The 25,633-nt window shown below is 39.5% G+C and overlaps 3 protein-coding genes across 3 annotated transcripts; all 3 read left to right on the top strand.

Annotated features, from left to right (window-relative positions):
• Window positions 1-5,470: 5,470 nt before the first annotated feature.
• mocs1 (molybdenum cofactor synthesis 1) lies at window positions 5,471-15,069 on the top strand. The gene is given in 12 exon segments (XM_051078072.1): window positions 5,471-5,761; window positions 7,108-7,219; window positions 7,773-7,940; window positions 8,737-8,786; window positions 8,788-8,902; window positions 10,303-10,364; window positions 10,824-10,935; window positions 11,231-11,343; window positions 12,008-12,118; window positions 12,240-12,360; window positions 12,471-12,518; window positions 12,734-15,069. Coding segments are annotated over 12 exon segments (2,340 nt in total). The 5' UTR covers window positions 5,471-5,554; the 3' UTR covers window positions 13,855-15,069.
• A 139-nt stretch (window positions 15,070-15,208) lies between these two features.
• On the top strand, window positions 15,209-21,076 carry LOC108896115 (cilia- and flagella-associated protein 100-like). The gene is given in 15 exon segments (XM_051078073.1): window positions 15,209-16,027; window positions 16,343-16,466; window positions 16,575-16,749; window positions 16,877-16,941; window positions 17,563-17,726; window positions 17,812-17,892; window positions 18,066-18,250; window positions 18,397-18,475; window positions 18,885-18,927; window positions 19,029-19,183; window positions 19,508-19,637; window positions 19,819-19,890; window positions 19,892-20,022; window positions 20,367-20,460; window positions 20,913-21,076. Coding segments are annotated over 13 exon segments (1,470 nt in total). The 5' UTR covers window positions 15,209-16,027; window positions 16,343-16,466; window positions 16,575-16,610; the 3' UTR covers window positions 21,045-21,076.
• A 1,828-nt stretch (window positions 21,077-22,904) lies between these two features.
• Window positions 22,905-25,461, top strand: LOC108896089 (interferon-inducible GTPase 5-like). The gene is given in 5 exon segments (XM_018695086.2): window positions 22,905-23,052; window positions 23,367-23,950; window positions 24,346-24,639; window positions 24,642-24,758; window positions 24,761-25,461. Coding segments are annotated over 4 exon segments (1,200 nt in total). The 5' UTR covers window positions 22,905-23,052; window positions 23,367-23,382; the 3' UTR covers window positions 24,982-25,461.
• The last annotated feature ends 172 nt before the right edge of the window (window positions 25,462-25,633 follow it).

Genomic DNA, 25,633 nt, shown 5'->3' with positions numbered 1-25,633 from the left:
ATGGCATGACAAATGCTGATGACTAATGACTAAATAGCCTCATAGACCTGCACCACCTGCTTACCGAGTGAGGCTCATCGATGCCAGCACCACAATGAGTTCCTGCTTGAGGGCAGAAATGATTTTAACTGGCACCCTGTAGCTAGTCAGTGGAAATCAACCTGATCTGTACAAGATGAATGTCATGGGTTATTTTCAATGCAGTGCTGCCAAAGAACCAATCCACGAAAAAACATTTTTTTTAAAATCTGTAATAAGAAATAAAAGTGACTCAGTTATTAGTCAATTTTTCATTTAATTTTCTGTCCGTTGGTAACTTTTTCTTGTTGACTCACTAACTAGTTTAGAGTAGTAGTCTAGGAGTCTAGTGGTAGAGTAGACTACAGACTTTACAGCATAAACGTAAGCATTTTCATCTTAAAGCTGCTCTAATAAGTATATTTTATGTGTATGTGTAAATGAGTAAAATGAGTATGTATAATGTGGAAGAGGTACTACCTGACTTTAGTGTCTTTTAGCTCATGATATTTTGATTCAATCCCACTGCTCTGTTCTGGGTCATTTTGGCAAAAAAAAAATGATTAAAAACCCTAAACATAGTACCTGTCCAGCAATAAACATCAGTCAGAGAAAGTTAGTGACCAGCTGGTGAACACTGGAGCAATTAGCAGGTAAAAAGACATTCCCTCAGGAGTTAGAGAGCACCACACAGCTTTAAAAAGAGTCAGTATTGTACTTAAATTAGTCAGGTGGACACAAACATAACATAGGTAAAATGGCTTAATTGTATATGCTTGACTTGACTTTTTTTGTCCTATGTGATAACTGACAAAATGAGCATAAGATGTGTAAATGATGCATCATATGTTTCAAGAGCGAATGAAATTAGAAGTTTTAAATTTAAGCATGTGCTTACACAGAGCTCAGAAAAACAACTCCAGAGATTAGCTGTTGCAGTGTGACACTTGGCGTTAGCCATATGCAAATTCATGTTCCTTCTATTTCAATAGTAAATCACGCCCACACAGAAAAGGAGAGAATACTGCTGGACAAGAGTGGGAAGTGAGCCTATCATTTGAGGAATCTCTTTCACGATCGGCGCTGGCTTTAAATACCTCTGTTTAATTGCTGTGTCATGACAGGATAATTACCACTGTCATTCCAACCATTCAAGGGGACTAACAGGCCTGCAGACTACCTAACACTTTTTGCCTGTTGGCATGGTTGCGCAGGGAATTGTGGTTGCTGGTTGCCAGAAACATAATGGTAGAATAGAATGAACATTAGATTACAGGTGGCATTTAAAGATTGGTGTGTATGAAGATCGAAAGACGGAGCGATGTGCTGCCTTCAAAGCTCTTCAATTCCAGCTTTGCTTGACACGTTCATTTGTGCTAATGTACTCCTCACACCTTGCAAGACCACAGCAACACCATCCATGTGTCAGACGTTAAACAAGGTTCAAATCCAGGCCAGTTACCATTGCATTCAGATCATAACACTGCTCTGCATCTGTAAAAAGGGGCATTTCACACCTTCTGTGTTATAGTTGCCATATTGTAAAATTAAGTAAATAATTGCTTGTAGTTAAGCCTCAAACATTAAACTGTAGTTTTTAGTTGACTCTAGTAAATACACTGATGCACACAGGGCTTTGTAGAAAACCTGTGCACACATTATAGATGCAGCGTGTAAAAACCTGCATTTTAAATGTGATTGCTAAGGCATGGTGACATACTGCATGAGCTCATACCAACGGCAGCTGTCTTGAGCACTGCTTTCACATGCTGGCAACTCAAACAAAAAGACATTAGTTAAAGAAACCAAGAATGCAGTTTTGCAGAAAGGGAGCTATGAAAAACATGTGCAAAATATAAATAGAAATAAACAATAATAATAATTTAATAATTTAAAAAATAAAGCAAGGTAAATTGAAATCGGCGTGTTTCACAGGATTCTTGGCCAGCTGCGATTTCACGCTCTTCTGGCCCAGCTGAAGCAGTCTGTGGAGCTGGATGCAAGTCAGGTGCTAAAAGGGAGAGTGGTGAAAGGCAATAGAAACTTGCATAAGCCATCACTGATAGGGAAGCCTTTGGGAAAGTGCTGTGCAATGTAGCGTGGAAACAGAAGCTGATCGATAACTATGTAGTCAATAACCTTTATGATCAATAACCTGTGCACAGGGAGATAAAAATGTTCCACAACATTGCAGTGTTGAGGATGAAAGCCAATGTTAAGTTTGTCCACGTTTTAACAAAAAGTAAATATTCTAAAATTCCTCCAGTCCATATTTTAGCTTTCTTGTAATATACATAATGAAAAGTCTTTGAGGGTTGATCTCCATTTGTTCTGACAATGGCAAATTAGAAAGCAGAACCTCAATGTAAATAATAGTGCTCGCTCCACCTCCTCTCCACAGGAGAACTATCACAGGGGCTCACTGTAAAATATTCAACATGGGTTATAAACACACTCACACACACAAAAATGTAAAGACTGTCTGCTCCAGATAAATGTAATAGAGTAAAAAATATGGTATAAACAACTAATTTACTATGCACTGCTGCAAAAAAGAGTTGTTCTTGCTGAATTGACCAGTTAATTATGTACATCTACAGCAGGAGGCACAGATACAGAAGAGATGATTGATGAGAAGCAACAATGTAAACAATGTTCCAACAAAACCTAGAGAATTCAATATGTACTTTTTAAACATATTAAAGGATGAATGAGAGCTGATTGTGGTGGTGACCAGCTCACTGTGGAGGTTGGAGGATCTAACACCCTATGGTTCCTGGTGGAACATAACCATGGTTTCCAAGAATTCACTTAATTTCCTCCTCAGTCAGAATGAAATGATTAGCTCTAGAGCTAATTCTTTTTTTCTCTTTGTCATCTTATTTTAGCAGTAACTGAAATAACACAAAGTGCAGGCTTGAATTCAAGCTCAGGTTCTGTTTGCAATGTCAATAAATCAATTTAACTTGTAAATGTAAAAAAAAAAAAAAAAAACTGTATTCATGTGGTGACGCATGGAATTACATGTTAGATTGCTCAGCACTAGTGGAGCTTGGTGACCTGTGAGGGCTTTCCGCCACCCACTGCTGGACCTCTCTGGCCTGTGCGCTGAACCAAGACATGGACTCCTGAATATTTTCTGAACAGAATCACCTCTGATGACCTATTGGTTCAGAGCCATGTGCACTGAGTCAGTTAGAATAAGCTTCACCTCACTGTTGAAAGAAAAGTAAATGATGGGTATGACAATGCTAATACAAGATAAGTTTTGATCTCATCTCCACTGCACATGATTTAAATAAAAGCGAACTTTGCAGACCATCTTTTTGTACTGAGTTTTTTGAGCTCATAGTGTTGAAAACAATATTTTCACACTGTGGTTCAGATGTAAATAATTGGTCTATAAAAAGTACGTACCGTGGAGTGCTCTGGTGGCCACATGGTTACAGGACATGATCCTTTCTCTCTCTCCATCTGTCCTGCCTGCCTTTTCACTGTAAACTATCAGATAAAAGGCAAAAATGCAGAAAAACTGTAGGAATAGAGATATGCACTGGCAGGGCTGAACACAGCAGGGCAACTGCAAAAATACATATTACAGATGAATAGCTTTTTAGTCTGACTGGGGTGTGTTGATTAGAATACAATACCCCTCATCAGGAAACAGAAACCCTCCAACAGTTGCTTCTCCTCATTTATAGCTTTGGGAGAGAATTGTTACTTTTCACAAATCTGGACTTGGTTGTAGGTGATAGGAGCATAGAACTGTGAAAAATGACATTACTGCAGTTGTGTTTACTAAGATGCTTTGCCATAGAAACATTTTACAACCAGAACATTCACCTTGAAGTTTATTCTCCTCTATTCAGGCCTAATGTTGATTCTACACAGCCACAGTCTGTCATTGTGTCATTTTATGTATGTGGATTAAGATGATTATGCTGACAGCTCTTCCAAAAGATCACTCTGATAATAAAATGCTCTTTTTTCATTTATCTAAATTCAAAAATCAAACTCGAGATTGTACTGCCATCCAGTGGATACATCACACATTGCAAACAACTTCCTGCCAATGGCTGTACTTTGCTATGAGCATCTTAAGAGTGGTATATGTCTGTAATGAGCATAACAATGTACACAGGGAGGCCTACTTGCTAAAAAAAAAAAACTTTTGCTAAAGCAGACTTTGTATGTGCTCTATTCTTTTCATGAACTTAATCACCTAGAATGAAATAATCGCTTGTCTGCAACATTATGTGACTTTTGTGTTTGTGTCAATTACTGTGCATCAAAAATAGCTCAGATATCTATATAGTTTTGTTGTATGTTTGACCACACAGTATATGCACATAGTCTTAATGATGTTATTTCAAACCATGTCATCACATTGAGCTTGGAGGTTTGTGATTGAGCTTGGGTCATTGTAGTTTGACAAACAATTATCAGCATAATAATAACTCGAAATTTCTCAACTCAAAGGACCACTTACTAACTTTTTGAGAGATTTCAAATGCTTCTCACAGTCTTTATCAATGAATAGAGCTGGCTCAAGTGTGATCACATCACTCAACTTCTGTAATCGTGATAACAGGTATGGGGAGTGGCCCCAGATACCACAGACTCACTTTATGGTAGGTCATTTGTTGCAATTTGATGTAATAATTAATGTAGACTGAAACTGAAGGTTTTGATTATGTGTGTTGTGTCATATTACTCCAAATGAAGTACTTGGCTTTGCTTTTCCTGATAATGTGTCATACAAAGACAGGAACAATATTTATAGTCTTATTTCTATCATTTCCTTAGTCATTCTTTCATGGAAACCATATTCTTGATTCAGAGGAAGACAGCTAGGCTCTCATCTGTCTAGGTCAGCAATAGTGTTTGTTCACCGCACAGAACACCAGAGGATCATGGGAGGCACTCTTGTTACAGCTTTATTGGGGCATACACTCTTAAAGGTTTCCTTTTCCAACATACAGACCTCAGAGTCTGACCTTTCACCGAGTCTTTGAACATGTAACATTTACACTTGGCTCTAGAAAGATGTAGTCAAATATGTGCTTGCATACACAATTGCATGTGTGCAAGTGCCATGCAACTGCTCACAAGAAATCCCAGTGTTGCGCAAATTTGTAATGCTGAGTGGGCAAATCTGGCAGTCCTCCTGGGTGCTCAATCCTCAGAGACAGGGAAGACCACATATTAACCATATGTGCGTTATATAAAGGCAATTTAAAACGGAATATACAAAATTAAAGTACGACTGAAGTAAAAGAAAGAGTTGCACATTAATTGTCTTACAGAAGGACATCAAAAATTAGGAAAAACAAAGTAGCCTTAAGTGTATCTATCCTCCCAACTACACTACCCAGCGTGCACCAGTACTGCGTTTGTTGATACGATTGGCTGACGTAACCCCGCCCCTGCTTCTCCTCTCCCGGTGTTCAGAGCCTCTGACATGTTTACTGCAGAACACCGCACATTCAGAACACAGTGAAAACTAGAGCGGACCTCGGCGCCGTAAAATAGTATAATGGCTTCTCACGGTAGCATGTTCTGCCGTTTATTTAACAGCCATAACAATTTAACTAAATTCAGGAAACTCTTCGCAAAATGCGTAAATGACAACATTCAGCGGCCGTATTCTAGCGTTACGCACAAGGAAAATGAAGTTGAACTTGGAGACTCGACTTTAGCTGCTCCCAACTTTGCCGCATCTCTGAAAACGAGGTCAAGACAGGTAATATACTGCCTACAACTTAAACTCTGTGCTTAGGCTTTCATTATGAATGCCAAACCACAGGCTACATACTGTACACTATAAGCTAACGTTAGTTAATGACCAAAGCCACGTTAGGTGACACGTTGAGTAGGTTTGTATCATTTCACTGTCCGGTTTACGGGCCAATAAAGACTACTCCCTGTCAGGGACTAAATATTAAACCAGCAAGAAAATGGTGTAGAGTTTTTGTGGGAGGACACTAGCAAATTAAATAAATAGAAATAGACCTAATTTATTTTAAAAGATTCCAATAATATGTAGATATTTGCAGCTTTAATTGCAGTTATCATCATTATCAGCACTGTCACTGATTCAGTCCTAAAGCAATGTCTGTGTAAACAGCATGCAAATGGGAATGTGTGAGATTAAATCAGAGGAGTAGATATCACAGTGTACTTGGAAGTGTCACTCATTTGTCTAACTTCACCTGGCAAACTTTATTTCTTTATTTGAAAAACTCTAATGTAGACCTATTGCTTCATATCTGAAACCGGATGCATATTTCTTGCATGGCAGAGCATAATTTTAGTGCAGCTCAACCTCAAGATGTTATTCATTTACATTATAGTAGAAAACAGACAATCTTTGAAATGTCAAATTCATTGCTCTGTTGCTTTGTCTGTCTGACAGGTGAATCAACTAGGAAGACTGAACTAAATGTCTATTATTGAGGTGGCTTTGGGCTTTTGGATTAATTTTGGATTTAAAATATCAAACTTGTAATAATGTGACTAATTTTATACACAGGTTTTACACACAGATTTTTAAAGGGGATACACTGAGATTCAGTGTCTTGCTGGGTCCTGTGTTTAACTGTAGTGTGTCGAATCTACCGATGAGTCACGTGCTTGCCTATGTCCTGACCATAGACTGTATATGGTCCTGACAATTTCTGACATAACAGCTCACTGTTGACAGTCAAAGGTCAAGATCAATTACAAAGCCATGTGCAAGCCACTCAGTGTGACTGATTCAGTGAAGCCTTTCAATGTGTAACTTTTATGTAAATGTAGCTAACTCAGGATTACACAGAATTACACAAGTGTGTCATGTCTGATGTGTGTGTATGTGTGTGTGAGTATTACCTATTTCCTAGGTCAGGGACATAGCTTCATCCTCAGACTAAGGTACCAACAGGACTTTACTGAGGAGAAAATAAATGCAGCAGTATGTTAACAGGAGAAATCTTGTATTAGATGAAAAAATAGCAAGACATGGCTGCACAGCTGTACCCTCCTCCTCCAGCTATTTCTTTGTGTCACATCAGTTCCACCATGTATTTTTCCTGTTGTCTTTATCCTCAGGAGAGGCTAAGAGAGGACAGCATACTGCCCTTCTCATCGTTCTTGACTGATAACTTTGGCCGGAGGCACACCTACCTACGCATCTCCCTAACAGAGAAATGCAACCTGCGTTGTGAGTAAATGTGTGACATTATAGATGCTGTTTGCTGTCTTAACCTCGTGCTCATCCAGCTACTTGAAGACACCACATTCAGTAATAATGATTCTATTGATATTAGATTTCACTGATTCCTAGAATCAGTAAGGTCAAGGTCAGCTGTGGGAAAGACAGGATTCAAAGATGTTGTAACAGTGGGATATTTTATATATATAAATGGAATAACATTTTGTATGCAAAACTGTATGTAGCACTAACAACACTATAATATTGAGTGCTGTGTAATCCCCTGTATCACTTGCAGAGAGTAATAGTGGAGATGGTCATCAGGCCAATCATCATCTTATATCCAACCAGAAATGTTTTAAAAAGTTTTTTAAAGAAACAAATTAAATGTTATGCCGACTGAACTGTGGCACTTTCACCTTGGTGAATTCAGTCTCCACTAGAGCCCCACACACTGAAAAAAATATGTGCACTCTCAATAAAATAGGATAAAGGCATCTGTAGTGTGGCAAATTACATCTTTGGTACCTTGTTTGTATTTTACCCTCCTTCTCATTTTCAGGTCAGTACTGTATGCCAGAGGAGGGGATCAAGCTTACACCACGGGGCCAGCTGCTGTCCACCTCAGAGGTATTAACCCTGGCTCGCCTCTTCGTCCAGGAGGGGGTAGACAAAATCCGTCTCACTGGAGGAGAGCCCCTTATCAGACCTGATGTAGTGGATATCATTGGTAAGAAACAAAAAATAGTTGATGGGGCTAATTACCTGAGCTGGTGCTAAGATGTGGTGTCCCTTGTGATTCTGGTATGCTGCCAGTCTGTGAGTTTTGAGTTGTTTCAGCCCTTGCCATCATACATCTAAGTGGATGTTGTGACAGTCCTGTAAAATGAATGCTTTACTGATTGATATCCCTGGCTAACCCTGTTGAATACACTAGAGCTTTTCTAAGAGATGTGAGTAGAGAAGAAGACAGAGAGGGGGAGAATTAGTTTTCCATGCATGCCTTCAAGTTAAGACATGTGTGTGTCATTCTAATTTTACAGCTCAATTTGTGTTAACTGTTGCAGCCTCGGCCATTGAGGATCACGCTCTCAGAACAGTACTTGTGGGAGCAACATTAAAGCATGACACAAATGAACAGAGCTATGTGGTGTGACCAGTGGGTAATGTCTTTGTAGATAGATAACCATAAGCTTTCAACAGGCCCCATACAGATCAGCAGTTATTAGTGTCATATGACCAACCATCTCACACGACCATCATTAAAGTGTACTGGAGAGAATAAGCTTAATGAAGTGGAAACTGTGTCCAAACATTTGATCTGCTGTATTTGTTGTTGTCTCTGTGAAAATTCTGTACATATACAGATAGAAGACATTAACTTGAAGACTAGGTTAAGTTTGAACTGAAGAATAGCTGGAGCAACCAGCTTCTGGGGAATGCTTTACACACATCCTCATGCTTCACCAGTTTTCACTCTTCAGGTATCACTCTCTCTTGTTACCATGTTTGTTTTCCCCCTGCAGCGGAACTCAGGAAGTTGGAAGGCCTTAAAACCATTGCAGTAACAACCAACTGGCATGAACTTGGCTAGGCTTCTGCCTAAGCTGAAAGATGCTGGCCTCGACCTGATTAACATCAGCCTGGATTCACTGGTCCCTGCCAAATTTGAATTTATTGTCAGGCGGAAAGGTAAAGAAAATTATCTGACCTGTAATGCTACAACACATAAAGGAAGCTGATTCAAGCTTGAAATGTAATAATAGATGTAAAGGTAAAAAAAAAAAAAACAGATCAGTACAACAACCCAAGTGTTAAAGAGCTAAACAGTTTTTGATGCTCTGCTATGAGATAACCTTAGAATAATAGTGATTTTATTTAACCAGGAAGTCCCTTGAGAATACCATCTCTTTTTTGAGGGAGACCTGGATTGTTTGATACTGTAGTTTAATAATTCGGTTCAATAAACTACAGATGATCAGTGTCAAGATGTATTGCTGTCCTTGTTGCTGTGTCAGTGTTAAGTTTTCCTCACCCTGCAAGTGATTTTGAGAAGCCTGTAAGCTCTACATGCATGGACTGGAGGTAACAGCAGGGCAGGGCGCCGGGTGGTTGGCTTGTGCAAGGCAGACACAGATGGACTGGCTGAGATTAGGAAATGAAGGAGAGAAAAAAAGAGATGATGGCGGTACTGGCAAAAAGAAAAAGCAACTTCTGAGCCAGCTCCCCTCCACAACACCTGATTTGTTATTATTTTTTTTTTAGTAAAAGGTTAAGCAGACAGTAGGTCCTGCAGGTATAGCCTGAAACAAATCTGCCTCTTAGCCTTTGCTAAGCTTATTCAGAATTTTAAGTACAACATATGTGGTATTTAATTGCTATTATGGGAATTCTAGATAACTAAACATAAGCTTCACCTCCTACAGAGAAGCTTACCAGCCAGTGAGAGTCTGTGGGTTTTGTGCAGATGAAAACAAATGTCCGACCTTGGCAGTTTACTGTTAAAAAGCTCTGGCTGCTGCTGAGAGATTAGTTGTCGTTGTTTACATATCAGTGGTTTGTGGAAAATCATAGATTTAGTCAGATGTTAAAAGGCAGTGAACAGAGAAAGCAGGGCTTATGCTGTAAAGCTGAGGCAGACTCCATCCCAGCTGACACTGTGCAAGAGGTGGGATACACCCTGGATAGGTCGCCAGTCTATCACAGGGCTGATACATAGAGTTTAACAACCATTCCCATTCCTCACATGAACACTTTACATTAACCTAGCCTGCATGGTTTGGACTGTGGGAGGAAACTGAAAGAAACCCAGACAGTCACAAGGAGAACATGTAAACTACACACAGTGAGACTCCTGCAGGTTCAAACCCAGAAGGCAACAGTGCTAACCATCGCACCACCATGCCACCCTGGCTCAATACATCTATACCTAAAACTTTCCACCTGTCACACACCATATCTACCTTAGATTTGATTTGCTTGCACAGAATGTGAAGATACCAAAAATATAATTTATATGTTAGAAAGAGAATTTTGATATCTTAGGCGAGCTTACACCTTTCATCATCAATTTACTTATTTTTTTCCCCCAGGGTTCCACAAGGTCATGGAGGGCATTGATATGGCCATTGAGATGGGCTACAACCCAGTCAAGGTATTTAATTCATCTTTTCAACTTTGCTTACGTAGAAATGTTGACTTTATTTTGACCTTGCCCACAGTATTATCATCTATTTACTGATAATAAAGGGCCAAAAAAACTTGGGCGGGACATCCCTATCCCTTAGACTGCAGGGATGACAAAATGGGATTACAGTTGGACTTAGTTGTAGATATATAAACAAAAACTAAAAACCCTCAACAGAATCACAGTTACTTTCTGTCAGATGTATTTGTATGAAGTATTGTAACAACTACAGGGTGTTTTAGTTAATTAAATATTGATACCTGCATCCTAAATTGTTTGGGTTAGGGTTATTTTTGCAGATGGTTAAATAAGCCTACTGCGTGCATTTAGCCTTGAACTTGGCCTCCTTACAGTTGAGACATAACAGAGGAGAAAGCTGTACAGCTCAGTAATGAGTGGCTTATTGTTGTGTCTTGCCCTCTGTAGGTCAACTGTGTGGTCATGCGAGGCCTCAATGAGGATGAGCTGCTAGATTTTGTGGCGCTAACAGAGAAGAAGCCTCTGGATGTGCGCTTCATTGAATACATGCCCTTCGATGGTGAGTGCTTACCTCCTACAGTGTTTATTACACAGGCCTGGAAAGAAATGTGAAGATTCAGATATTATTACTGGGGAATTTTCATACATTATTTATACATTGTTAAGACATTCCAGGGAATTAAATGTGGGAATTTTGCAGTGAAAATGTGGAGCAATTCTGCTTGCAGAAACAGTTCTGATGAACTGAGTCAGTGAGTTGGTGCTTGTTAGAATCGTTGCAAGATGGCTTAGCTTATGATAAACTACATGTTACACCCTGTCCTGATCCACACTGCCTCTTCTTCTCTCTGCAGGCAACAAGTGGAACTTTAAGAAGATGGTGAGTTACCAGGAGATGTTGGACCGCATCAGGCAGCAGTGGCCTAAGCTAGAAATGCTTCAGACTGGACACACAGACACTGCCAAGGTTAGTTTTTCCTAGTGTATATATTACACTATATTTTATTATGAACACCGCACTAATACAGGGTAAAGCCTCCCTTTGCTCTCACCACAACCTCAGTTCTTCATGGCATTAATTCCACAAGATGTTAAAAGCATTCCCTTTAGATTCTGGTCCATGTTGACATGATTGCATCATATCAGTCCTGCTGATTTTTTTAGCTGCACATTCACATTTGTTCTGCCAGTGTCCTAAAGATGTTCTGTTGGATTCAGATCTGGTGACTGGGGAGGCAACTGAAGTACACTGAACTCATTGTCATGTTCCTGAAACCAATTTGAAATGACTTTTTCTGCATGACATGGTGCATTATCATGCAGGAAGTAGCCATGTGAAGATAGGTAAATTGTGGCCAGAAAGGGATGCACATGGTCAGTAATAGACTGTGACCTTCAGATCATGATTGATTGGTATTAAGGGACCGCAAGTACCAAGAAAACATTCCCCACAGCATTACTTTGCTGCCACAAGCATGAATGCCTCATCAAAAATCCAGATTTATCAGACCACGCTGCATTTTTCCAGTCTTCAGCTGTCCAGTTTTGCTGAGCTTGTGGGCACTGCATTCTTAGATTTCTGACATCTTTGACGAGAATAATTGCTGACACTCTTCTCTGTCTTGTAACAGACATTTAAAGTGCAAGGCTTCAAAGGTCAGGTGGGCTTCATCACCTCCATGTCTGACCACTTCTGTGGCTCCTGCAACCGCTTACGCATCACTGCAGACGGCAGTCTCAAGGTAAAACTGGAAGTGTGCTTTCTTGGATTTAAAGGAGTTGTTCATGAGGTCTTTTTTGTAGCCTTCCCTGATTCTGTTTTTGGTGTCTTACCTACACTCCTCCCTGTCTGTCTTCTCTCAGGTGTGTTTGTTTGGCAACTCTGAGGTGTCGCTCAGAGATGTCTTGCGCTCTGGGGCATCAGATGAAGAACTCCTGCAAATCATTGGAGCAGCTGTGGGCAGGAAGAAGAAACAACATGCAGGTAAATTTGTGTTAAGATGATTTATATCCAACGCACCATTTGTGGTGTATACTCACAGATTACTGAGCAATTTGAAGTTCTACTGAAATTTCATCACTTCCTGTCCTCAGGCATGTTCAGTATCTCCCAGATGAAAAACAGACCTATGATCCTCATTGGTGGGTGACATGGCTGTACGTACAGATCTCTCACACTCTGTCCTCTCACTGCTCAGTCATGATTCATTTGTGATGTTATGATCATCATTGGTTCTACCATCTGTATTTCTTCTACATTCACAGCCTATTCATACTTAATTATGCTGCTTAAAGGTGCATTTACATTTGAAGTAATAATACGACATTCCACGACTGATGTTCTCTTTTTCTAACAGGCACCACATCTCAAAGGCCTTTGTCTCTGCCAAAGTCACAAGACAGTCAGAGGGCTTTCTCCATTGTTTCCCAGCCTGCAATCGACACATTCTTCTTTCCAGCAGCAGCTCCTCACATGTGTCACTCATGCAGCAGGAGAGTCCTGAATAGAGAGGGGTTTTTGTGCCTTTCAGATTGCACTGCTTCAACACAGGCAGCCCATGATTGCTGCACTGGAACCTTAAAGACTGGGGGTACCCATGTTAGGTCACATATCAAAAAAGAAAAACCTAATGCAACAGACAACCTCCACAGTGTAGCATCTCTTCACTCCTCTGAGTTTGGTAGTGGTTTCACTTTCACCAGTTGTCACACTAAGACTGCAAGTTATACTACACGCACAAATGTCGACATTAATGAAGACTGTCTCAGGTACGCACAAGCCAGGGGTCCTAATATTTCAAGGAGACACTTGCTCAGGACCCCAGGAACCCCTATTTTTTGCACACTAATGAATGCCAAAATAAATCTTCAACACCAGAGTGTTAGACTGTGCCACAATACAAGTTCCAGTGAAAACCCAACTGTCAAAGTCAGACAGTCTGTGAGTGTTCAGACCAAGTCAGACACAAATGTTTCCAGCACTCAGTTAGATGAAACTACAGAAGCCCAGCTGACCCATACAGACGCCCAGGGCCGAGCCACCATGGTAGATGTTGGGGGGAAAGTTCCAACACGTCGAACAGCCGCAGCCTGTGCCATCGTCATCCTGGGCCCCACCGCTTTCCGGCTGCTTCGGGATAACCAGCTGGCCAAGGGTGATGCCTTGGCTGTGGCACAGTTGGCCGGCATCATGGCTTCCAAACAGACCTCAGCCCTCATCCCTCTTTGCCACCCGCTCCCCTTAGACCACATCTCTGTTACCTTTGACCTGGATGAGCTGCAGAACGCCACAGTCATCACAGCAACGTGTAGCACTACGGGCAGGACTGGAGTTGAGATGGAGGCTTTGACAGCTGCTTCTGTGGCAGCACTGACCCTGTATGACATGTGCAAGGCAGTGAGCCATGACATCATCATCACAGACATAAAACTGGTCAGTAAGATAGGCGGAAAGAGGGACTTTCATCGTCATCCTTGACCACCTTCCCACCAATGAATCTAACACAGGAAAACTAAGAATGAATGAACTGTAAGCATCACATATGGCACCAGGATCATTTGGAAGATGTCTTAATCGGAGTAAAAAATTTTACACTCAGTAGTTTTACCCCCATCCCGCCAACCTCTGCCTCCAGCCTGCTTGATTGTCTACTCCAGTGACATTCCACCAGTTAAATGACTTGATCTGTCTCTTATCCCACACAATATGAATCATGCTAAACAGTGTTCATGTTTACTTAAAATTTGAAGTGCTTTGCAAATAATTTCAGTGTCATTCGCAAGATTGATTATTTCTTGTAATGCGTATGTGCAACAGGTGGAGGGTGCACAAAGAGCTGCAGTGTTTCTTTTTGTCTCTAGAGGGCACTCAAGTATTAAATTCACAGGCCTCCCAGCAAGCAGGTTTTTTTCAGTGAAGAACAAACTGAGGACTTAATGCTATACTGAATGTATTTAATAGTCTACTTGAACTTAGAAGACAGTTTCATTAGAAATGAAGCCCAGGTACCTGAGCTGGAGGCTGGGACAGAGAGGTGACGGCAGAGCAATGAGAGGAGAGGAGTGTGTGTTTCAGTGTTATGGCTGCTTTTCTCAGGTCTGCTGTGAAATATCACATACTCTGTCTTCCTTTACTTACCTGCTTTGCATTGCTGTAATTAGAAGTATGAGGGTTTTAGCAGTTTAATGTTTGAGGTTAATTCACTTGTATGGAATAACATTTCTCAGAGATGTTGGTTTTATAATTTTGTTCATTATAATAATTGGTAAAGAAATCTTTCCCAACTTGTGCATGTACTGGATATCATGTTAGTTTCCACTCTTTTTCCCTTTACCCCTGTGTTACACTGAATATTTGTACTCATTCACACTCACTCAAAGGACTGATAACACAAATAATCAATTACACTGCTTTAGTTTTGTTGTTGGGTTGTTTTGCTTCCCCAGAAAGAACTTGATAGATGGTGTTTGTTGATTTGATGTTTGCTCAAAATGTGCAGTTTAACTGTATGAAAATGAGCAGTTCTTTATATCATTGAATTGCATGGTGAAATGACAACTGATGCACCATCCATGTATGTCACATTCACATGTCACTGTTAACAAGCAAATAGTTGATTGTGTTCACTGTGCACCCAGCTCACTTCATTGCACTGTGCTTTTTTCTTTTAATTAAATGCAAACTGTGAGTTGCTGAAGGCTTCCTTAGTGTTTGTTTTCCCTTTTAAAATTGAATACGCTACAGATTCTTATGTTATGTCACTGCATCTGAAAGTTGAGTATTATGTGACTGTATACAACTGGTTTCATTCAGTTACAACACAGTAAATACCATGCTGTTTAGGTAATGGAAGATAAAAAAAAAAAAAAGATTATTATTATTATTCAGGTCATCAGCCTTTTATTTCAGTTTCTATAACCAGTCTAAGACAAGTTCCCATTATTTATCCTCTTTCTGAATCTCATGAGACATGATGTTTTGCGAATATAGGTGTAGTCACTTGGTGTAGTGTTGTCATCACTGGTGTGTGGTAGAACCTCACACTATGCTCTATCACTGGTGACGACACATGGGCTGTGTGTTGAGAAGGTCAACATATGGTGAACAAAACAGTATGAATAATGCTGCTTGCTCTAATGCTTTTGTCTCTCACTTTATATTTAATAGACCACCCCCACCCTCCAACTACCTCACCTCCCAACCCTGTTTCCTCTCACATGATTCTATATTGATATTATACAGTACCATTCCCTACTGCCAGTCCCTCTGTCAGCAGGGTTGGAGGTTCTGTATATACAACCACGTATATACATACCTGGAGTAAGGCAACATTGTCACAATTTGTCATGTAACTGTATAAACATTTTAAACCTTCTATTTTACATGTCAGCATTCCAAAAACAATGGTAAATGTGAAAGGAAAAGGGGAACTTGTCTACTGTGGTATTTTTGTGGCCTTGGGACATAAATTGTGTCTAAAACTAGTTGGTGGAACTACTTTTCTGATGTTTTCGGGTGTGGATGATGGTGGGGCTTAGAAGGCAGCAGTTACCAAGTTGCCATGACAACAATGGAGATACAGGAACTTAACAACAAAAGAGCCCAGTTTGAACTACAGCGTTGTAAAGAGTAATGTTAGAGTTTACAGTAGGTAGAGTTCTTCATTTATATCAATTTGTAAAATGCTTAAAACTGCTCTATTTTGTGCTAGCCATAGACTCTATATAAAAAGAATAATATGTTTTATATACAGGCTGTGGTGCTATTAGCTATGTGGCTATTTTTGACAAGCTAACAGTTCTGCCAGGTCCAAAATGTTAATGCTAAATAGTAAATAATATATTCCTATATTAACTTCCACTTAGTACTTTGTCTGTTAATAATATTTTTTCATAAACTTTATGCTTTCAATAGCTTTCATATCATGTGACCTACTGGTATTCATAAATGTTATTTTTAATTTTAGTAGCTCTCATTAAGGGATTTTAGAGGTCAGCAGTTACCAAGTTATTTATTCAGTGTGGGAACAGCCAGAAGCCCCTCACCCAGGACCTCAGACAATTTAGGACCAGAGCCAGTTTTGCTTTAAGGTAAGGAAGTTAATGAGTAAAACTATGAAATTGAGGTTTAAAGCTCTCTCTATTTTCATTTTTAATACCCCAAGGCAGTCAGTTTCTGCTGTTCTCCTTCACACTCAGGTGCTGGGTAAGTTCTTGGATCTGCATGTTGATGAGATGATGGAGGAACTCACAGGACGGGTGCTGGAGGAAGACGAGGAAAAGAAGAAGATGCAGATTCCACAACAGTTTAAAAATAAAACAGGTCTCTTTAAACAAAGCAGTCCTGACTCGACGGTGTCCGCGATTCAACGAGGTGGGTGGAGACAAAGCTGAGTCAAAGCATTTCAAATGTAAAATGTTGTACTACTGTTACTGCAGTACATTTGGTTTGAATGGTTTGCTTACTTAAGTGTTGAAGATGATCTGTTCTCTGTCCTTAGACTATCTGAGGAGAAACAGACAACAGTACTTGATATACAATGAACGGCTGACAACACTGCTGGAGGTAAACGACTTAAAGAGTCCTGTTTTAATAATGCAAGCGCAATGACAAACACTACACAGACTGTAGGTGTCTCCAAGTACCCATGCTGTTTTGTCTTGCAGTCAGAGGAGAACATTTCTCATGTCTGTCTATTAAATATAAAGCCACTGCCAGGAGCGCGTGGCTTAACATAAAGACTGGAAACAACTGTGCTATGGGGAAACAACAACAACAACAACAACAGGGCAGGCATAGTTATTATGAAATGCAGTGGTATTGTTTTGGTAATTGTATGGGTTAAAAATCTAAATATGACATGTTAATTATTGAGCTTAACTAAGCAGCTGCTGGCTATAGCTTCATATGTAACAGACACATGTGAGAGTGGTATCAATCTTCTTATTCAACTCGCTTTCAACTTGTTCAATAAATATTGAACTGTTTTGAAATAAAAACATGGGATAGTTTGAAAGTAATGTCTGAGCTTAATATAGTGCTGCACTGTCAGTTGACTCCATGATGACAAAGACTGTATGTTGAACAAGTTCCTGTTTTTACACTTTACACAATTTATGTCTGGCTTTACCACCCTCCCCCTTATTATCTTCATTACTCCCTTTACCCTCATCCATCTATCCTCAGATATCTGTGCTCATGAAGAGGACAGAGCTGACAGAGGTGGACAACATCATTGCATCAAAGGAGAGTCGTATGGAAATGGCCAAAGGACTGATTGAAAGAGACAATTACAGCTCTGAAGAGTCTCTCAAGATGATTGAGAGGAAATCCACAGTTGCCAGAACACTGTAAGCTGTATTGGCTTCCTTATTATTGTAACCTAAAGCTGAATTGAATATTCTTTTTGTAATAACTGTTCTGTAATGTTGTCAGTTTTGAAAAGGAGAGGAAGACCAAAGAGGAGAGGAATGCTGTGATTGAGAAATCGACTGACAAAATAAGGACCATAAAAAGGTAGATCTATGATAACGTTGTGCATTAAGCATGAATATGTGCACATTCTCCATGTTAAATGTGCATTAAGTTTGAACCAAAAGATGCAGGGAGAAGCACTGAATAAAAAAGAAATTTTGGAGGGATGTAGTCGCATGCTCTGTGGATCTAAACTTAGTCTTTCTTCTTCATAGTGAACTCGCTGAGATTGAAGAAATCCTGAATAATTATAAGAGATGTCGGAACATTCTGTTCAAGCTGGCGCCTCCGGAGTGGCAGGAGGCACAGGAAGCAGAAGCTCTGAAAGCCAGAGTCCTGTCTGACAGAGCTGCTCAGGATGAGCAGAGCCAGGATCCTCAGGAGTTGGCAGTTAGGCAGGGTGAGTGCTAAAACCCAGTGACACAACATGAAATGGACGACACATTAAAGCCCAGGGCCTGCTGGTCTATCATTAACAGTCCAATATATGGACTTTTAAACATGACCAGTGTAATTTCTGTTATGGGAATGATAACACACATGCAGGTTTGGAGGGAGCTAGTCCAGGAAGAGCGCTGCCTTCGACTGAAGAGCCCACAGTGTCCTCAGCTCACAGAGACACAATGTAAGGAAACACCACACACCCACTTCTATGAAGAGTGTGATGAGTGCTAAGCTGCACATCCAGTATTATTCCTACACAGTGCTAAATAATAAGATTGGTGATCGATAACTTCCACTTGATGATCAGCATGAAGCAAAAAGTCACAGGTATAAATAAAAATATCAATTTAAAAATACATTTAACCCCCAAAAGTCATACATCCCTCCATGTAAGTCCTATTGTTTTTCATGTGGGATTATATTTATTTTTTTGGTTGAACATCATTTCACTGTTTTCAGTTCTTTTTCTTTTTGTTTTACATCTTGTTGCTGCTGCTTTTTAAAAAAGCTATACAAAAAATATTTACCAAATGCCAGTGTACATTACCTGTTCATTTCCCCTGAGCTTTAACTGTTTATTGGAATTTCAGGGTCAAAACTTCTAAACTGGATAGTGACAGCTCAGAATGTGAGGTCAGTTTTCCTAAATAAAGCACTCTGAAGCTCTACCTCTTTTTACCCTGAGTGGTGATCTGCAGAACTGACAGTGTGCCGTCACTTTCTCCTTCCTGCAGGAGAAACTAGAGCTATACTTCTCTGACTCCCACCAGCTGCAGGACCTGGTGACGGAGCTAACGGAGCAGAATTTGTCCCTAATTCAGGGGTCCACCAGGGTGGATGAGATACTGGAAGAGCTGCAGCAGAGTATTGAGAGCACATTGAAGAAAAAGTAAGCATCAGATTTATCCATTTTAAACTGCAGTCCCTGAACAGACTGATGTTAAATGTTAAAAACAACAACAACAAAAAGCAGACAAACAGGACTAAAGAGCAGTACAAGAGGCTGCAGCATACACAAAAAACACCTTTATAAAAAGCAGAGTAAGTAAATTAAAGTGACAAATAACAGTTGTAACTTCAGTGAACAGAAATGTGAGATACAAAAAACACGTGAAGCACAGGCCAAGGGAAAACAGCAAAACATGAAAAATGCTGTGAAAACTTGCGATAATAATCCCACCATGTTCTGACTCCTCGCTCTCTTTCTCTCAAGGAAAGAGCATGAAGAGAAGGTATTACTTCAGGTCAGTGACAAGAGGGACAGAACTGACACAGAGAGGGAGAGAGGTGTCCAGCTCAAAAAGATGGTTCAGCTCCACAACTCATTAAAAACAGAGGACCAGGTAAGGAAGCAGAATGTGGTTTTATTTATTTTTACACCTGTTTCAAATCTTAAAAGCTGCTCTTGTCAACTTAAGTTCAATAACAACAAGCCTATAAACAATAAGCAGTAACTCTGACTGATCCCAGCCAGTCTCAGACATTTTCATTTTAATCTGTCCCACCCCCTCTCCTTGCCTGCAGGACATCATGTTGGATGACATGGGTGTGAAGGTGACAGAAGTGCATTGCTGCTGCGTGGATAGCCGGTTGACCTGTCCTCAGCACCTTGGAGAAGCTGTCCAGTGTTGAGTACCGCATGTCTGTACTGCTCCAGCACATTGAGAGCATCCCTGAAGAAAGCTTGGAGGCACTGAGGCAGATCAAGGACGGTGAGAGGAGGAGCAGGTTAGTCTCACTGACTGTTTACGGACAACATTCAGAATTAGATAAGTATATGGACTGTGCTGTACCTTAGCAAATATATTATATATTTGTCCAATGGCATCATGGTATCAAGTATCTCTTAATTTTCTTTTTATTTTGTTACATTTCTAACCAAACAATGCCCGTAGAATAATAATAATGCATGTCACTGCAGTTTGTGGGAGCCTTGGATAAACAGTTCAGACTGTCATCAGTACACTGATACAAATACAACACACAGTGAAACCTCATGGTAATGTAAAGAAATATACATGTGTTCCCATAGAGCATGTTATCCTGTTATGTTGTCCTATACCATGTCCCAGGCTGCGTGAAGAAAATCTGAGACTGGAGCGAGAGAATCAGAAAGAAAGGATGAAGAAGTGCATGCAGAGATCTCTGGGTGATTCCAAGAAAATAGTGAGTCTGTAAAAATCAATACAAATAGATACACACAGCATCCTGTGCCAATATGTGAATTTTGAATTTGTTTTCATACATTACATTAAAAATGATCCTCAGTAAATCAGTACTGTCTTTCCTCTGAATGACGTCCTGCACTTCATATATGATGTGCAGCAGTGGGTAAGATTTGGGGGAAATCTGATGGATTACATTACAGCTCAGTAAGGAAAGGTGCTGTTACACAAGATGAAACAGGGTTTATGGGAAATGTAGTTGTAATTTGGAGAAACACTGACAATAATACTGGTGTTAAATAAAGGCACCAGACCTCACAAATCAACACAAAAGATTAACAATAGTTTTTTTTTTTAAATTGAATTTCTTTTTAATTTTCAGTCCTTTTCATTCATTAAGTTATAGTGAGAAACAACATGTAGGTAAAGGTTTCATGTCTTTTTTTCTCTCAGAGTGGAAAAAAGCTCATGCCCAGATGCTTTCCTGTCGAGCAGAAGATCAAAGTCAGTGACGAGGACGTCATCCCTGACGAGGACAAACTCCAGGCTTACCTCTTTACCACCCAGGACAAAGAGATACAATGATTTAAATAAATATGATGTTTTCTGGGCCATGAGCAGTGAAAAGTGAAAAAAGTCACATCAGTTTTAGCAAGTCACATGTCTTGCTAGTTAATCTCAGGTCAGGACAGGTGTGTCCCATGTCCTACACTTTAGGGTCCATCTTAAATAACCCATAATGTGTATCATAAGTGAGGTCATTTCATGTGCTAATTCAAAATACTTACAATAAAGTAGTCTGATCGTACATTATTGAATGTTCAGTACTTTTTATAGCTGACAGGTCTCATTTATTCCAGTACATGTATATGCTATTTCTAATATCTGACCATTTTAAATTTGCCTCCAAGACAAGGAACTTGCTGTTTCCATTTTCCTTATAGGCACATATTCATATTAAAGGTCGTTGAAATGTGATGTTGCTGGAACTAGCTCCTCATACACAAACTTTCTGATGTATGAAATAACTCCAGAAAGTATAAAAGGCCCTGTACTCATATTCCTTCTATTCTTCCCTGCAAATCAGCTGTTTCTGAACTCTGTGCAACCCTGAAACTACAACCACACTGAAAAGAATGACAACTTTGCTGATAGAACATTCAAGTACTTCATACAGTAAATCACAGAGTTACACATTGCACTATATTATCTGGTAAAGTGTCTTGTTTCTGACTGTATCAGTTTGATATATGGGATTTTTTCTGTGCTCATCACTGTAGCTTTGTCACATGTTGCACTATCCAACATGTAGCGTAGAGTGATGTGGATACGATGAGGCACAAGAAATTCATTCATGATACTCTCTCTCTCTCTCTACATATATATATATATATATATATATATATATATGTATATAGATTACCAGTCCATTGCAGGGCCAACATATAGAGACAAACAACCATCACATTCACAGCTACGGGCAATTTAGAGTCACCAATGAACCTAAACTGCATTTGGGAGGCTGGAGTACCCAGAGAGAATCCATGCAAACTCCACACAGAAAAACCCAGGGCTTGAACCCGGAACCCTCTTGCAGTGAGGTAACAGTGCTAACCACTGTGCTGCCCCTTATATGCATATTATTTTCATTTTTCAATTCTGATGATTCATGATTAGATTTGGGTAGTTCTAAATATTCTGCAGTTACATTAAGAACATAGTGCAATGATTATCTTTCTTTGATTTTCAAGGATTGATAAGAGGAAATATTTATTAGTCTTAGCCTTTATTAGTCCCACAGTGGGGAAATGTACATTGTTACAGCAGCAGCAGGGATTGTAAAGTAGAAAAAGACATAAATGTTAGTAAAATACCAAAACGATATATCCAAGACACTATATTAAAAATATAAACAACCGATATAAACAACCGACAAACAATATACAATATACACAGAACTATATATATGGAAACAGATATGGAGAATCTATGGAAAATCAAGTAATAACAACATTAATGATGTTAATAATATTGTGTGGGTCTGGCAAATCCACTTTGTTAATGTCTTTAGAGGAATAAATCCCATCCAAAGTATCCCAGTGTTACAGTATGGGATCTCCCTGACATTGGCACCACACTAGTTTTCTAGCTGACAATCTTTCTTGTGAAATACTGGATTCTTTATGATTCCAGACCTCTAACATTTAGTCACATTAAACAGTCTTTCTTCCCCGTCTCTTTTACCTCTACCTACAGTAGTTTCCTCAACATGCTATCTGAGGATGCACAGAAAGTGTTTTAAGTAGCACTGGGTTTTAACACCACTGTGTAATGTGATTCTTTATTTAGATCTGTATACAAACCATAGTTTTTCTAATCTATTTGGACATTTCAGCAAACAAGAAGGCAAAGGGTGCGGCTCTGTGCTCACACCCCTCCTCCCTGTGTTTCCTGTAAACCACCTGTTTGACTCTTACAGCAGACTGTTTATATTGGCCACTGTCAGGGACTGACCGCTTCCAAAAACTGTTCAACGACGCAGGAGAAGAATTACATCTTTTATTGAGCAGCAACATTTGAAGTACCTCATAAGGTAAGCACTATACTGTGTAATACAACATGTTTCTGACTGAATAATTAGCATGAGATTATGATTCCTGTGCTCATAGTGTCGCCTAACGCATTTTACAGTTTCCTACATAGTAACGTAGACTAGTCAGTGTCAGTCGAAACATAAAATTAATATATATTGTCAGAATTTTATAGCACACATGATGTGTTTTCTTTTTTTTTCTTTCTTTCTTTTTGGAATATGAACTTCCTTGTTTTATAGCATTACAATATCCCAAAAGAGGTTTATTGTATAACCTACTCCATGCTAACAGTACAGTTATTTTCACTTCTTAGTTCTTCACAGATCAGCATGGAGGATCCTTTTGATTCATATCCAGATGGGGAGGAACTTAAGGAAATTAAAGAAGCACTACAGAACAATGATACTGCCTCAGCAGCTGCTAAGGCCCAGGAGTATTTGGAACAACAGGATAATATTCCACTACATATTGGCATCACAGGAGAGTCTGGTTCTGGTAAATCCACCTTTGTTAATGCCTTCAGAGGCATAGACAACAGAGATGATGAAGCCGCCCCTACAGGTTGTGTAGAAACCACCTTAGAGGTTACACCATACCCCCATCCAAAATATCCCAATGTTACAGTATGGGATCTCCCTGGCATTGGTACCACCAGTTTTCCAGCTGACAAATACCTGGAGCATGTTGGATTTGAGAAGTTTGATTTCTTCATCATCATCTCAGCGGATCGCTTCAGAGAAAATGATGTGAAGCTGGCTAAGGAGATTCAGAAGATGGGGAAAAAGTTCTACTTTGTTCGCTCAAAGATCGACCACAACTTACGTGATGCTGAAAGAAGTCAGAGGGAGTTCAACGAAAAAAATACCCTCGATCAAATCAGGGGAGACTGCATTCAAGGTCAGGTTAATATAATATATATATTTGATTATATTAATCATTATATAATTTAATTATGTTAAATTAAGTATTACAAGGATTTTCCGAATTTAATCTGGTATACATGCGAAACTACAGACACTGTATGTCAAACTTACTGAACCAAAGTGGTTTGTGGGATCTATAAGCAAAATTTGACAGATGAAGTTACATCATATAATACCTTATGTTTTAAAGTCAAATTAACATATACTTTCACTTTTTAGCACAGTTTCCATTTCTGTGGTTTTCATCACATATGTTTTTTATATTAATCCTGCCACTTACATAAACTTAAACTGGCATAGATCGTGACCAGTGTGAAATACACTTTGTATTCATCTAAAGCATCATACTATATCCATTTTATGCCACAGGTCTTCAAAAACAAGGTGTTGAGTCTCCACAGGTCTTCCTGGTGTCCAGCTTTGATCTCCACCTGTATGATTTTCACCTGTTGGAGGAGACATTAGAGAGAGAGCTTCCTGCTCACAAGAGGAATGCTTTACTTTTGGCCATACCCAGTATCAACCTGGAGATCATCAACAAGAAGAAAGAGGTTTTTCAGGCCAAAATAAAATGGTTAGCTCTTGCATCTGCATTTGGAGCAGGTGTACCAGTTCCTGGTTTGTCTGACGCACTTGATCTAGGCATGACTGTTAAATTCATCATATGGCCCAAACTGCATTTGGTCTTGACAACAAGTCACTGCAGAATCTTGCTCATAGTGCACGCCTGACTGTGGCTGATCTTAGAGCAGTGATGACATCACCACTGGCTGCAAAAGAAATAACAAAGATCTTATCCTTAAAATAATCAGCTTATATCCACTTCTCTTTACATTAATGGCAGCAGAGGAAGGATCCAGATTTATTCCACTGTTTGGAATCCCAGTAGCAATGTCCCTCTCCTTCATCTCCACCTACAGAGCACTCAGCACTTTCCTCAACATGCTTGCTGAGGATGCACAGAGAGTATTCACAAAGGCCCTGGGTTTGAACACCTCAGTGTGAGATCATGGATGGATGGAAATATGACACATTTAAAACTGGTAGAGTCCAGTGATACATAGCATTTAAATACAACAGTCTTAATTCAAAGTCCACTAACTCTGCTAGCTTTTCCTTTCTTGTGTTCAAATTATTCTCTGAGCAAACTGCTGTGTGATTTCTCAGTACAATATGTACTTAAAGTATATCTTGTGTGTTAGTTCTAGTCTGGAAATGCACTGGTTCCTGGAAATGATCAAAATCATAATACAGCATAAAAACTGGCTTCTGTAATGCTATCAATTGTATCTGCAGGTTGTAATACTGGAAATAACACAACAATACTTATTGTTTTATTTAAACAGATAGTGACATACCATCACCACAACATAACACACACATATAGCTAATATTGCTTATATCATTCTTTATCTCTTATTATCATATATTGTCACAAAACCATTTTCCCTTGGGGACAAATAAAATTGAAATGTGTCGCTTCTATCGCTAGTGTTCATTGAGTGTTATTGTGTCTTGTTGTGTTCTGTAGATGATTATGATGAGTGACTGCCCTCCAGTGGTCACAGTGAGGAACAGCACATTTAACTGATAATAACAGATATTAATGTTTATCATCATTATTCATATCATCACTGCTTTACTACTGTTATTACTA

Source organism: Lates calcarifer, linkage group LG19 (genome assembly GCF_001640805.2).
Source record: "Lates calcarifer isolate ASB-BC8 linkage group LG19, TLL_Latcal_v3, whole genome shotgun sequence".
NCBI classification, from domain to species: domain Eukaryota; kingdom Metazoa; phylum Chordata; class Actinopteri; family Centropomidae; genus Lates; species Lates calcarifer.
The sequence above is the reverse complement of the archived record's forward strand: the minus strand, read 5'-3'. Positions and strand labels throughout refer to the sequence as shown.